This window comes from Hylobates moloch, unplaced genomic scaffold (genome assembly GCF_009828535.3).
Source record: "Hylobates moloch isolate HMO894 unplaced genomic scaffold, HMol_V3 SCAFFOLD_15, whole genome shotgun sequence".
Taxonomy (NCBI): Eukaryota; Metazoa; Chordata; class Mammalia; order Primates; family Hylobatidae; genus Hylobates; species Hylobates moloch.
The window spans coordinates 7,572,430-7,586,437 of NW_026652290.1; the positions used below are offsets into that span (position 1 = coordinate 7,572,430).

General features: G+C 60.9%; 1 protein-coding gene across 4 annotated transcripts; it reads left to right on the top strand.

The window, feature by feature from the left end:
* The first annotated feature begins 3,461 nt into the window (after positions 1 to 3,461).
* SLC25A10 (solute carrier family 25 member 10) lies at positions 3,462 to 12,815 on the top strand. 4 transcript variants are annotated; one of them, XM_032177878.2, is made up of 12 exons: positions 4,345 to 4,441; positions 5,186 to 5,430; positions 6,888 to 7,007; positions 7,432 to 7,546; positions 7,637 to 7,685; positions 7,954 to 7,995; positions 8,759 to 8,802; positions 8,937 to 9,007; positions 9,334 to 9,426; positions 9,720 to 9,797; positions 11,623 to 11,679; positions 11,768 to 12,228. In XM_032177878.2, the coding sequence occupies exons 3-12, from the start codon at positions 6,924 to 6,926 to the stop codon at positions 11,867 to 11,869; spliced, it is 735 nt and encodes a 244-aa protein (XP_032033769.1). In that variant the 5' UTR covers positions 4,345 to 4,441; positions 5,186 to 5,430; positions 6,888 to 6,923; the 3' UTR covers positions 11,870 to 12,228. The 4 variants fall into 4 exon arrangements, with proteins under 4 accessions (XP_032033768.1, XP_032033769.1, XP_058284728.1 ...); XM_032177877.2 differs by lacking the exon at positions 5,186 to 5,430 and having other exon boundaries at positions 3,462 to 4,441; positions 11,768 to 12,815; XM_058428745.1 differs by lacking the exon at positions 4,345 to 4,441 and having other exon boundaries at positions 4,458 to 5,430.
* The last annotated feature ends 1,193 nt before the right edge of the window (positions 12,816 to 14,008 follow it).

A 14,008-nucleotide genomic window follows, 5' to 3' on the forward strand; every position in this document is an offset into this window, starting at 1 on the left:
ACTTGGTGAGGTGTGGCCCAGTGCTGGGCAGCCTTGGTGCCACTGCTGAGTGCAGGGGGTGTGGCCCCATGGACTGGCTGGAACGGCCAGGGCCTTGCTCTAAGGACCCGTGGCCACCTTTTCTTGGACACGCCTGTTTTCAGCCGAGCCTGGGAGAGAATCAGCGGATTTCTGTCTCAGCTGGCCCATGACCAAGGCCAGCCCCCAGGCTGTGGGCCCCCCACGAGGCCAGAGACAGGGCACGTTCCGCACCTGCTTCGGGAAACATGCCCGGTGTGACGGCCCCGTGGGCTGCCATGCCCTCCAGCCTCAGTTTTCCTGGTGGAAGGATGCCTTGGATGGGACCAGAAAGGGGCACCGTGTGTCTGGGAGCTGCCCAGTGGCTGGGCCTCCTGGGGGAGCAGGAGCGGCAGGGAGTTTCATGCTCACTGGGCGTGTACACCTTGCCTGGCCTAGGTCCTCTTCCAAGGCCTTCTGGTAGAGTTTCTCTGACTAACCTGCTGTCCCCAGGAAAGGCTGTCCCAAGCCAAGCCTGGAAGTCCCCACTGGCCGTGGTAGCCATTTTGAGGGGTTAAGGATCTTCCCTCAGGAGGTGACACTGCCACCTGGGGCTGGGTGCATTCTGCCTGGTGCCCTGCTGACCCCAACTGCCTTTCCCCTCTGGAAGGCAGTGAACATCTGAGCTCAGGGACGAGCCCTGCTTGGGGTCAGACAGACATGCTGTCTTCATCCAGGCTGCACCCAGGCCAGATAGACCAGCACAATCTCTGCCCGCGACTCCTCACTGTCTACCCTGGCTCAGGCATCTGCCAGGCCACTCGCAGGAGCCCCCGAGAGGCCCTTTCCTCCCTGCCGGGGGACCCCCAAAATAACCCGTGGATGCCAAGCAGCAGGACACTGCGGTGGGTGCCAGGCTGCAGTCAGAGGCTGGACAGGGAGCCCTGTCCCGTGAGCTCGCTCAGTCTGCCCCAACCACCCCCCGGGCCTACTGACAACTTACGATCCATTTGAGAATCCATCGGGGACCCTTGTGAGTCCCTGACCTACAGTTCTAAATTCATCATTTCAAAAAGGCTCCGGCCCTGGATGCATTTCCTGTTTTCCAGGATTCCTCGCCTTCTGACTGCTCTCCCGGCATCTCTAGCTCATGGAGTTACAAACTTCAGTCCCCTACAGCTCCTTGCACTTTTGTTCTATTTTTTAAATGTTTTATTTACTTATTTATGTATTTATTTTTATGAAACAGGGTCTCACTTTGTCACCCAGGCTGGTGGTGCAGTCTTGGCTCACTGCAGCCTCCACCTGCCGGGTTTAAGCAATTCTCCTGCCTCACCTTCCCAAGAAGCTGGAATTACAGGCATGCGCCACCACGCCCAGCTAATTTTGTATTTTTATTAGTAGAGACAGGGTTTCACCCTGTTGGCCAAGCTGGTCTTGAACTCCCTCAAACAATCGCCTGTCTTGGCCTCCCAAAGTGCTGAGATTACAGGTGTGTGCCAATGTGCCCAGGCTTATTATTATTTTTTTTTAATTTTAATTTTTTTTGAGACCGAGTTTTGCTCTTGTCACCCAGGCTGGAGTGCAATGGCACGATCTTGGCTCACTGCAACCTCCGCCTCCCAGGTTCAAGCGATTCTCCTGCCTTAGCCTCTCTAGTAGATGGGATTACAGGCGCCCGCCACAACACCCAGCTAATTTTTGTATTTTTAGTAGAGACAGGGTTTCACCATGTCGGCTAGGATGGTCTTGAATTCCTAACCCCAGGTGATCGCCCACCTCGGCCTCCCAAAGTGCTGGGATTACAGGCGTGAGCCACCACGCCCAGCCTATTTTTATTTTTTAATATAGACACAATCTCACTGTCACCCGAGCTGGAGTGCAGTGGCCTGATCAAGACTCACTGCAGCCTCAGCCTCCTGTGCTCAAGCAATCCTCCTACCTCCAACTCTCAGGTGGCTGGGACTATAGGCACATGCCATCACGCCCAGCTAATCTTTTGATTTTTTGTAGAGATGTGGTCTCACTGTGTTGCCCAGGCTGGTCTGAAATGCCTGGCCTCAAGAGATCCTCCTACCTTGGCCTCCCAAAGTGCTGGGATTACAGGTGAGAGCTGCCCTGCCCAGCCTTTTTTGTTCTTTGTAAAGCTCTTCAGTTCCCGCTCCTTATTTGCTGGGCCCTGCTTTTTCTGCTCTGGAGCAGTTCCTCCTCCAGCAGGGAGCCAGTGTTCTGTGAGTTGGGGGTCTCTGCCAGCAGCCAGTTTCAGCCCTGTCTTGCAGGTGGCCTTGGGAGGGACAGGTTGCAGCCCAGGCCCACCCCCCTCCTTCCTGGAATGTCTCACAGACTCAGGGGACACTGGCCCTCCAGGCCCTGCTTCCCCCAAGGTTTCCATCGCCTCTGATTCTTGGTAATCGGGAGCCAATGGATGCAACTCATCTTGGTTTACACTGAGTGAGACAGGCACTGTGGGCACAGCCAAGTCTGCAGGACTCAGTCAGGTGTGAGCCTGGATGGCCCCGGACAAGGAGGCCTGTCCTCTTGCTGGGAAATTTCCGTTAAGATCAGGCCACTTCCCCCGCTTCCTAACTGTTGAAGTCTGTTTGCTCTGGGCCTTTTAAGCCCAGCGTGATCCCTCTGAGTCCCTGCGGTGCATTTGCGCCATCTCCACGCTTCCTGTTGAGCCCCAGCCCAGGCTTGGTGCCGGCAGTGCTGCGCCGCACTCTCCTGGTTGCCTCCTGAGCACCTCCACCCGCTTCCCCGCCAGGCGTGGCTGTGTTTTCACCGCCAGTGTCCATCTGGCACCCTTCTCGATTGCCAGGTAGTTATGGTCTGTGTGGGCGACACCTGAGGGACCCAACCAAACCAAGGTCCAGGACACACTTCCGGGCAGGGGTACCGCCTCTGGTTAGCTGCTCACTCCCCGGCCCAAATCTTCCGCTGATGACTTCTGGGGTCAGAGGCCACCTAAGGGTCTAGAAAACAGTCTCCTCCGGTTGGCCGATTTAGACAAATACACAGCCCGCCTGCCTACGTTGGGGTTACGGCCCAATAAACCCACAGCCAAGGTGAAAATCCTAAGTGTGCGTCTTGCGCTTCTGACACAGCCAGGGCATCGCTGGATGCGCGGAGGCAGGGCTGGACACATTCTGGTGCTTGAGGGGTTCCAGGGACCACGAGTTGTTTTTCCAGTGCCCCTCACCCTTTGCCCTGGAGGGTGGGGGAGGCCAGACAGCAGTGACCAAGCTAGAGCTGCAGGTTCTTCATCCCTGTGGCTCAGCCCTAAAGCAGCCTTGGAGACTTAAATTTAATTTTGCCCAACAGGTGCACCTGCGCCAGGAACACACCAGCACCTCCTTGTTCTTCGCAGGGAAGTGGAATCCAAGCAGGGGCCCAGATGCAGGCAGGCATCTCCTGGGAACAAGAGCCCCAGGATCCACCCCGGGGCCCCACTTCCGGGGTGGTTGCCTGGGGCGTCTGGTCAGAGCCAGACCAGAACTGAGCAGGAGCTTCCGGGCATCTGTGTGTGGGAAGGGGGAGGCAAGTCCTTCCTAACCGCCTTTTTTCCCAGTTTTCATTCAGTCTGGCCCCAACCACGTTCTTTTTTTCTTTACTTTTTCTTTTTTTTTTCTTTTTTTTTTTTGAGATGGAGTCTCGCTCTGTCGCCCAGGCTGGAGTGCAGTGGCGCGATCTCAGCTCACTGCAACCTCCGCCTCCCGGATTCAAGCGATTCTACTGCCTCAGCTTCCTGAGTAACTGGGATTACAGGCGTGAGCCACCGCGCCCGGCTCCCGAAGCCGGTTTTCTGATCTCTTGCAGCTGGGCCGGGGCTGAGCCCTCGTGGGGGCAGGGCCCACGCCGCACACACGTGGGCCCCGCCGGGTGACTCACGAGCCAGCGCCTGCGCGACGGGGTGGCCAAGGGGTGCAGGTTCTGGGCCAGGGGCCGGGCCTCCTGGGGATTGGCAGGGCGCCCGCCGCGGTCCCGTGAGCCCGGGGCCGGTCCCCGGGCGGTGGCCTTCGGCCCTGCGCTCCGGCCTGGGAAAAGGAGGACGCCAGGGGCCCGGGGAAGTGGAGGCGGCCACGCAGCAGCCCCGGAGCACCCGCGCGTCCCCAGGCCGGGCCCACAGCGCTCGGCGCCCCTCGCGGCCGCTTTAAGGAGCCGGGCCCGCCTCCATCGCGGGGGGGGCGTGGCCTGGCGGTCCCGCCCCCGGGGCGCGCGCGCGCATTGGCTGTGCGGGGTGCGGACGCGCGGGCGGCGCTTTGAACCGGGAGCGGGGCGCTGCGGGCCGGTCCACGCCGGGGTAGGGCCGGGGTCGGGTTGTGGTCGGGCCGGGATTGGGCTCTCCTGGGCCATGGCAGCCGAGGCGCGCGTGTCGCGCTGGTACTTCGGGGGGCTGGCCTCCTGCGGGGCCGCCTGCTGCACGCACCCACTGGACCTGCTCAAGGTGAGGCCGGGGCCCGGGACGCGGGGCGGATGGGACCCTGGCGCCGCCGAGACGCCTGCAACGGCAGCAGCCCGGCCCCACGCACCCGGGGATCGCCGCGCCCGGGGCACCCTCCCGGAGAGCGCGAGGAGGTCCCCGACGCCCGGATGGCCGATCCCGGGTGGCCCTCCAGTGGTGGCCGCTGAGCTCGAGGCCTGCAGGGCGCAGCCGCGCTCCCCAGCTTCCCAGCCGGCTTCCCAGTTCTCGGCAGGTGGCGATCCAGCCCCAGCTCTGCACTTTAATACCTGGTGACCTTGGGCGAGTCACTTGGCCTCTCTGAGCCACCCAACCCCATACATTCAAGAACACTTCTTCCGCCTAGTTAGAAGTTGTGGGGGGAGTTCTGTGAGGTGCACAGATGTTGGCATCTAGAGACGTGCTGGCTGTAGCACACCCTGGCCGTGGGTCAAGCCGCCCCCCACCCAGGGGTGTTTAGCACACCGTCGGCCGTGTCCCTGGGCAAGTGGGGTGACCCGGCGCCCCGGCTTTGGGCTGCTTCCTCTGGAGAGCTGGGTGGGCACTGGAAGCGATGTTAGGACCAGCACACCCCCAGGAGAGATGCCGGGAGACCCTGCACGCGTGTGGTCCTGGCGCTATGAAAGTGGGCGTTTCTCAGCACGAGAAGCAGCCACCGTTTTTCTACTTTTTTTTTTTTTTTTTAATGCTTATGGGGCAAAATAAGACAGAGCTCTCCTTGTTTCCCAGGGACAGCCAAGGGGCGTTGTTTTCTGACCGTGTCTTGCCACAGAGAACAAAGAAGAAAGGGCCTGAGGCTTTGCACAGTCTGCTCAGCAGGCCATGCCCTGTGAACCTGGCTGTGGTCACTGGGCAGCCGCCTGTCTGGGGGACCTTTACTTTAGCAGCCTGCCCAGGGGACTTGTATTCCAGCAGCCTTTGAGGGGACTGACTTTACTAGTGAGCAACAATGCTGGCCACTGCATGAAGGCCAGGTGAGCAGATGTGGGCGTCTTGGGGCACCTGAGACCTCACTGGTCCTGGGAGAGGCCTTCAGAGCTCCCAGGCCACAGGCAGCCACGGCCAGTGAGAGGCAGCCACAGTGACAGGAAGGCGCTGGCATGGGCAGAAGGAGCCCCTCCTTGGCATCGGGCTCTTCCTTTCTTCCTGGACGCTGCACAGGGGCCCTCTCCCACGGGCCTCTGGGTGTTGAAGGCGGGACCTGCATGCTGCTGTCCATTGTCCAAGGCCCTCTGAGCCTCACTGCCCCTTGGCCCCACCCCACCAGGCGCTCTTTGGCTGCAGAACACTGCCTGGGAGAGGCAGGGAAGGCCGCCCCCGTGGAGGTGGGACTGCCCTCTGGCCTGGGAGGGCGGGAGAAGCCAGCTGCTGGCAGCATATGGGGCTGTGGTCAGGGTGTGCTCCTGAGGACTGCTCACCAGAGCTCTCTGCCTGGCCGTTGGAAAGATTGTTTTAAAGCTTCTTGATCACTTTGTCCCATGTCCCTACAGTCCCTACCGTCACATCTGGCCTGGACAGGGGCTGCTGCGTGTGTGGCCCAGTCCCTCTGCTCTGCTGGGCTCGCACAATGGGAGGCCCCTCTCTGTCCCCACCCATTTTTGCCGACCCGTGGGCGTGCGTGACAGGGGCCGCGCACGTGCAGGTCACACTGAGCGGTGGATAGACTTCTTTGGGGTCAGTGCTGGGGGTGGGACCCAGGAGCTGGGATCCTGGGCCAGGTGCTGGCCTTCCTGTCTGGCCCTGGCCCACCCCCCTTCTGCCTGGAGCTCTCAGCTGGCCAAGCGAGGAGGCAGAGGTCCTGTGAGTGGTGGAGGCCAACGGAATGGGAGGTTGTCGGGCTGACAGCCCCCGAGTGCCTGCCCACAGCTCCTAGGTGCTTTGTGGAGGAGGCTGCTATGCCCTGCCGCCAGCCACACCGTCCCCTTGTCTGCTGCTGAGCTCCTGCTGCCTTTCAAGGCCTTCTCTGGCTACCTCCTCAGTCTCCCATGGTCCTGCAGGCTCCCTCGCCATTTCTGAGTGCCCGTAAACGTTTGTCCCTCTTAAGACATGGTGTGGTGGATAAAAAGTAGGGCTCTGGGGTCTCCTCGCTGGGCCCAAATCCTGATGGCATCAGCGGGGTGCGTTACCTCTCCATGCCTCAGTTTCCTCATCTACAGAAGGAGAACGGCGAGCCCCTGTGGCCAGTGCGGCCAGTACTCAGGTGGTGCGCAGGGCACTGACGGGGCTCGCGGACACTCAGCTCCATGTCCACTGGTGTGGTGGCTGTTGGAAAGCAATGGTGTGAGCTGGTTCCAGGCACGGGTGTGGAGTCCCCGGGCAGGGCTGTGGGAGGCCTTATCACTGCCTCCTGCCTCAGTTTCCCCCTCTCTGGATGAACCTGGCACCGATCCCTCGGGGTCGCTGTGGGGTCTGAGAGCACTGGCTCCCGCAGGTGCATCTGCAGACGCAGCAGGAGGTGAAGCTGCGCATGACAGGCATGGCGCTGCGGGTGCTGCGCACCGACGGCATCCTGGCACTCTACAGTGGCCTGAGCGCCTCGCTGTGCAGACAGGTGCGTGCTGTGTGCCAGCCTTAGGCTCCCCATGGCCCCTCAGGGCTCCCAGACTGGGGCTGAGTCCTGCATTGGCATCCAAGCTCCTTCCATCCCCTTTTCAAGACCGTGCAAGGAAGGACCCACCAGGCCGAGAGCTGGTGTCCCCAGTTCGCGCCTTCCACGGGCACCCACCCAGTTCGCCGGGCTGGGCCTGAGACCGCCACTTACCGGTGGGGAAACTGAGGCCTAGGGAGTGAGAAAGCAGGGTGCAGCTCTAGATTTGTGAACTGGCTCAGCCGCATGCTGGCACAGTGGCCTTGGGAAGGCCTCTCAGGGTCCCTGTGGCCCCTCGGGCTGAGGGGGAATTCCTGGCTGGGCCGGGTGGCGAGGCTGAGGGGTGTGGGGCGTGCCCACCCCTCCAAGCCGGGCCCTTCTCCCCCAGATGACCTACTCCCTGACTCGGTTCGCCATCTACGAGACTGTGCGGGACCGCGTGGCCAAGGGCAGCCAGGGGCCTCTCCCCTTCCACCAGAAGGTGTTGCTGGGCTCCCTCAGTGGTGAGCTGCCGGGCAGGAGGGGCGCGGGGCGGTCAGGTCGAGGACACCATGTGTCAGCACGGCTCATCCTTGGGGTTTGTGTCACCGCAGGTTTAGCTGGAGGCTTCGTGGGGACGCCTGCGGACTTGGTCAACGTCAGGTTGGTGTCCCCCCACCCCACCTGCAAGGCCAGGGGGTTTCTTGTCCCCAGACAGGCCAGGGCCTGCCAGGGCCGCCTGCAGAGTGGGGTCAGCCTGGAACAAGCCGCTGAGACCCTGGTGTCCTGGGCATAGGAGGGTGGGTGTCCCTGAGCCCCGGTGTGCCCTGTCCTGTGGGCCCCGCTGACCAGCATGAGCTTCCCTGCGCTGCCAGGGCTGCCCATGCCCCTCGGGCCCTCCTGCCCCTCCCGCCGCCTGCTTCTGTTTCAGGATGCAGAACGATGTGAAGCTGCCCCAGGTTCAGCGGCGCAAGTGAGTCATGGGCGGCCCTGCCTTCTCGGGGTGGTTGGGGTGCAGGAGGCTCGGGTGGGAGCGGACCCCTGGCTGCTCTGCCGTGACCTAGCTGGGACTCCAGCAGGCCGCGGTGCCTGCACGGTCCATGGAGGGTCCTGACGGCTGTTCTGGACTCAGGGGTGTCACCCCGCCCCCCCAGGACCTTTGGGTTCTTCCTGTGGGGAGAGCCTTGTTGGATTGGGGGCTGGGCCTGTTTGCACCCCAGGGCGGTGAGTGCGGAGGCAAACGCCCCAAGTATGGAGACAGCGCGTGCAACAGAAACGCCTGGAGGCGCTGCCTCCCTGCCCAGCTCAGGGCAGCTGTGCCCTCCTGCCATGGCCTGGGGCCTTTCCAGGGCCTGGGGTCCACTCCACCGGCAGCATGAGCCATCTCCCCCGCCCCTTCCAAGGACCCCTGGGGAGTTCTGGCTTCTAGCTGTGCACACAGACTATGTTCCCACAGGCCCCCAGGGGCTGGCGGGCAGGAGGCCTGCGTGCTAGGAGTGGTGCCCAGCCAGGGACTCTGTTGGAAAAGATGGAACCTCCTCTCTGAGGGCCGGGCGGGGCGGGCGAGGTGGCTGTGGGACGGCAGGACCAGCCTCAGGTGTTCCCAGGGAGAGATCTTCAGGCCCATGAGGCCTCTGCTTCCTCGAGAACCCCCAGCCTGCAGCGGGGCCCGGGAGGACCCTCTGTGGGAGCCGGTGGTCGGGGGGGCGTCTCATGTCATTGTGTGTCCCCGGCAGCTACGCCCATGCGCTGGATGGCCTGTACCGCGTGGCTCGTGAAGGTGAGGGGCAGGTCCTGTGCACAGGCAGGGGTCTGGGGTGCAGGCAGAATGGGCAGCGCTGCATGAGACTGGGCGCCCAGGGATTTGGGCCGGGTGCCTGGCCTCACCCCTTTCCTCACCCCTTCCTTGTGCAGAGGGTCTCAGGAGACTGTTCTCGGGTGCGACCATGGCATCCAGCCGAGGGGCCTTAGTCACTGTGGGCCAGGTAGGCCTCCTTCATGGGGTGGGTATGGGCAGTGCCTGCAATCACTGACCTCCATCTTCAGAGGGGCCATAGAACAAGGCACTGGGCGCTAAAACCCTCCTGGGGAGCCATCAGCTGTGACCTTGTGGGGCAGGGTGGGGGGCATGGGTGGGTCAGGGCTGCAGCCTGTGAAGGACCTCAGGCAGGTGTCTCCCCTGTCTGGGCCTCACGGACGGATGGATGGAGCAGGTGCTTGGCCATTGCCAGGTGGTGTCGCTTGGGGCCCTGTGTGCTTTCCCCAAGCTGGGGTCCCCCCTACAGCCCTGACCGCCCTTATGCCCCTGCAGCTGTCCTGCTACGACCAGGCCAAGCAGCTGGTCCTGAGCACCGGGTACCTCTCCGACAACATCTTCACTCACTTTGTCGCCAGCTTTATTGCAGTAAGTGGCTGACGTGGCTAGGGTGGGTGTCCCTGGGCCAGCCTTGGGCAGCCCTGGCAGCCCCAGGATGGGGCGAGGGCTGGGGGAGGCGGGGGCCTTGGGTATCTGGCAGTGCCCCCTGGGGCTCATAAGTGGGTGCCAGGGCCTTGGGAGCTCATGGGTCAGCCTGGTGCCCCCGCCAGCATGTTCCTGGCCTGCCCTGGGAGTCAGGTCGAGGGGCCAGCATGTGGGTGGGATTCGGCGATGGTGCCTGGGGTACCTGACAGGCCGCTGGTGACGAGCCTGCTCCTCAGGGTGGATGTGCCACGTTCCTGTGTCAGCCCCTGGATGTGCTGAAGACGCGCCTGATGAACTCCAAGGGGGAGTATCAGGTGAGTGGGGCCCTGCCTGTGCGGTTGGGCTGCACAGCCCAGCGAGTCCCCTCACCTCTCCGGGAGGTGGACACTCGCACTGGGACCTGGGGAAGGGTGCCCCTCCCTTCTAGTTGCCTGTCTCTGCACAGCACTTGCCTTGGGAGAGGGTCGTGCCTTTGAATGCCTTTGCCTTGTTTTTGTTTTTAAAGAAGACTTCTTGGCCAAGCGCAGTGGCTCATGCCTGTAACCCCAGCACTTTGGGAGCGTGAGGTGGGCAGACCGCTTGAGTCTAGGAGTTCAAGACCAGCCTGGGCAACATACTGAGACCCTGTCTCTACCAAAAATACAAAAATTAGGGGCCAGGTGCGGTGGCTTATGCCTATAATCCCAGCACTTTGGGAGGCCGAGGCAAGCGGATCACCTGAGGTCAGGAGTTCAAGACCAGCCTGGCCAACATGGTGAAACCCCTTCTCTACTAAAAATACAAAAAATTAGCTGGGCGTGGTGGCGGGCGCCTGTAATCCCAGCTACTCGGGAGGCTGAGGCAGGAGAATCGCTTGAACCTGGGAGGCAGAGGTTGCAGTGAGCCGAGATCACACCATTGCACCCCAGCCTGGGCAACAAGAGTGAAACTGTCTCAAAAAAACAAAACAAAACAAAAATTAGTCAGGCTTCGTGGTGCATGCCTGTGGTTCTGGCTACACAGGAGGCTGAGGTGGGATAATCCCTTGAGCCCAGGAGGTCCAGGCCACAGTGAGCTGAGATTGCACCACTGCATTCCAGCCTGGGTGACAGAGTGAGACTGTCTTAAAACATTTCTTTTCAGCCAGGCACGGTGGCTCACACCTGTAATCCCAACACTTTGGGAGGCCGAGGCGGGCAGATCACAAGTCAGGAGCTGGAGACCAGCCTGACCAACATGGTGAAACCCCGTCTCTACTAAAAATGTGAAAAAATTAGCTGGGCCTGGTGGTGCATGCCTGTAATCCCAGCTACTCAGGAGGCTGAGGCAGGAGAATTGCTTGAACTTGGGAGGCGGAGGTTGCAGTGAGCCGAGATTGTACCACTGTACTCCAGCCTGGGTGACAAAGCAAGACTCTGTCTTAAAAAAAAAAAAAAAAACTATTTCTTTTCTTTTTTTTTTTTTTCCCCTCAGTGTAACCTCCACCTCCTGGGATCAAGTGATTCTCCTGCCTCAGCCTCCCAAGTAGCTGGGATTACAGGCGCCCGCCACCATGCCCAGCTAATTTTTCATATTTTTAGTAGAGACGGAGTTTCACCGTGTTGGCCAGGCTGGTCTTGAACTCCTGGCCTGAAGTGATCTGCTGCCTCGGCCTCCCAAAGTGCTGGGATTACAGGCGTGAGCCACTGTGCCCGGCCAAAACATTTCTTTCACAGATTAACAGAGCTGGTGCTGTTCATGGCAGTCTGTGCCTCATAGGTGCCCTGGGTCTCCTGCCTCGGGCCCCCACCAACTCCATGAGGCTTCCATGTTTGCTGAACCCGTGGCTCTGTCCCTGTTCTTCTCCCTGACCCTGCCGTGCTGCATCCCTGGTTCTCATGGTTCTGTTCACCGCCCCCTCTGCCCACTGGACCCTGGGCTGCACCCTCAGGCCCTGGTTGTACCGCATGAGCAGGCAGGGTGGCTGTTGACCTGGCCAGTGCCTGCAGACCTGTGGTCACCTGTTACCAGCCAGCAGCTGCCGCTCACACACACACCCACACCCACACCCCACATTGAGAGTGCCCAGACCACCGTGCCTGGCTGGTGCCTGGGAGGGGATTTTCGTTGCCTTTTGGGTGAGAAGCAGCCTTTTTGATTGTTTCACTGCGTTTTCTGCAGGGCGTTTTCCACTGCGCCGTGGAGACAGCGAAGCTCGGGCCTCTGGCCTTTTACAAGGTGCAGTGGTGGCGGCAGTGGCGGCTTGGGCAAGGGGGAGCGGGTCCCTTCGGGCTCTGTGTCTCTCATTTTCCCTGTCTCCCTCCAGGGCCTTGTTCCAGCTGGCATCCGCCTCATCCCCCACACCGTGCTCACTTTTGTGTTTCTGGAACAGCTACGCAAAAACTTTGGCATCAAAGTGCCATCCTGACCAGCCGTGGGAATAGCTGGGCTGCCAGGCCAGCCACGCTAGGTTCTTCCAAAGAGTCCCAAGCCCAGCACCTGATCCTGGGGCCACGACCTCCCTGGCCGTGGCCACCCGTCCTTCGCAGCAGGCCCCTGCTGTCCCCCCACCTGCTGGCTGAGCTCCTCCTGGCCTCGTCCCCTCTCAGCTGTAACTGCACCAGCCCCCTGCTCTGGCTCCCAGGCTCTCCCGGCTGGGCACTTCGTGGCCTTGCCCCTCTCCCACTGGCAGCTCCTCCAGGGAACAGGGGCTACCAGAGGCTGATTTCTCCCCTCTCCTGGGCCAGGGGAGGGGTATCATCCCTGCCTCCTGCCCCCGAGGCCCAAAGCACCACCTTCCAGCACTTTCCATCGAGGACTCGGGTGGCAGAGTGTGGGTGCACCCAGGCTGTTGCTCACCCACGTGCTAGCTGTGCACTTTGTGTCCGCTGAGAGCGACCAGACCTTCCATGTCCTCGGGCAGCTGCAACTCCCCCCAAGACCCCGCGGCTGGTTGGGATGAACAGAGACCACGAGCGAGTGCCTGGGAGGGAGGGACCCAGAGTGGTTCTGGAGCCATCGCGGGTGAGGGTCAAGGGCCACCGAGGTCCCGCGCACCGCCACCTGCCCTGCAGTGGCTTTAGCAGTTAGTTTTGCCAAAGCCTCTCCGCTCACCAGCAGGCGGCCTCTGTGTTCAGGGACTGTGCCTGCGTCCCTCGGGCCCCTGGGCCCTCCCTCTTGGCTCCCTGGGGGAATGGCCCAGGCGGGCTGCGGTTCCTCCTCAGGGCCTTCTCCCCGACGAGGAGTCCGACGGGGTGGATGCTGCATCCTCTGCCTCCCTGGCCCCTGGGCTTCACCCCACCTGGAAGGGCAGTGTGCTCTGTGGGGGCTGCAGTCAATAAATGCCGGGAGCTGCCGCGTCTGTTCCTGCCTGCACTGCCTGCCCGCTGGCTGCCTTGCTGTCCAGACCAGCAGGACCCCCTGCACCCCCTAAGGAGGACAGGGCCAAAGCCTTCTGGGGAGGAGCCAGGGTCCTCGCTGTGCATTTGGGAGACCTTTGGGTGAAGGAATTGGGGAAGTAGGAGGAACCAAAACCAGTGTGGGAGGAAGGGAACAAGACGGTGAGGCTGGGGTTGAGGGTCTCAGACATTGTAGACTCCGTGGGGCCACCCCACCAACAGCAAGCACTAATTTTTTGGAGGGGGGGCGGGATCTAGCTCTGTCATTCAGGCTGGAGTGCAGTAGCACGATCTTGGCTTACTAACCTGGGCCTCCTGGGCTCAAACCAGTCTTCCACCTCAGCCTTCCAAGTAGCTGGTGCTATGGGCGTGCACCATCACACCTGGCTAATTTTTGTATGTTTTTGTAGAGTTGGGGTCTCGCAATGTTACGCAGGCTGGTCCCAAACTCCTGAGCTCAGGGGATCTGCCCACCTTGGCCTCCCAAAGGTGCCCCCCCTTTTTTTTTTTTTTTAAAGACAGGGTCTTACTGTGTCACTCAGGCTGGAGTGCAGTGGCACAAACAGCCTGTAGTCCCAGCTACTTGGAAGGCTGAGGTGGGATCACTTAAGCCTGCAAGTTCAAGGCTGCAGTGAGCTATGATCGCACCACTGCACTGCAGCCTGGGTGACAGAGCGAGACCCCATTTCAACAAAATAATGTAATGGTGGGCCGGGTGTGGTCTCTTATACTTGTAATCCCAGCATTGCGGGAGGCTGAGGCAAGATCTCTTGAGCCCAGGAATTCGAGACTAGCCTGGACGATATGGTGAGATCCCCATCTGCACAGAAAATTTAAAAATTAGCTGAGCGTCATGGCACGCACCAGTAGTCTCAGCTACTTGGGAGGCTGAGGTGGGAGGATTACTTGAGCCCAGGAGATTTAGGCCGCAGTGAGCCATGATTGTGCCACTGCACTCCAGCCTGGACAACAGAGCAAGACCCTGTCTCAGAAAAAAAAAAAAATCTTTTATATCCTCGAATAACCATTCAGTGCTCAAATTTCTCCGACTGCTATGTGCATTTTGTGAAGAGCTGGTTTTGTTTGAACTGGGGACCAGCGGGAGCTCTGAGGTTTGTACATGGTACCCAGTGCCCACGTTGGAAATTCACAGCCAGGGAGTGGGTGGA

Coding starts and splice junctions, on each gene's coding strand:
- SLC25A10 (XM_058428744.1), top strand. CDS start 6,503: ATGGTGTGGTGGATAAAAAGTAGGGCTCTGGGGTCTCCTCGCTGGGCC. Junction 7,686..7,953: donor GCGGACTTGGTCAACGTCAG/GTTGGTGTCCCC, acceptor CTTCTGTTTCAG/GATGCAGAACGATGTGAAGC. Junction 7,996..8,758: donor CCCCAGGTTCAGCGGCGCAA/GTGAGTCATGGG, acceptor TGTCCCCGGCAG/CTACGCCCATGCGCTGGATG.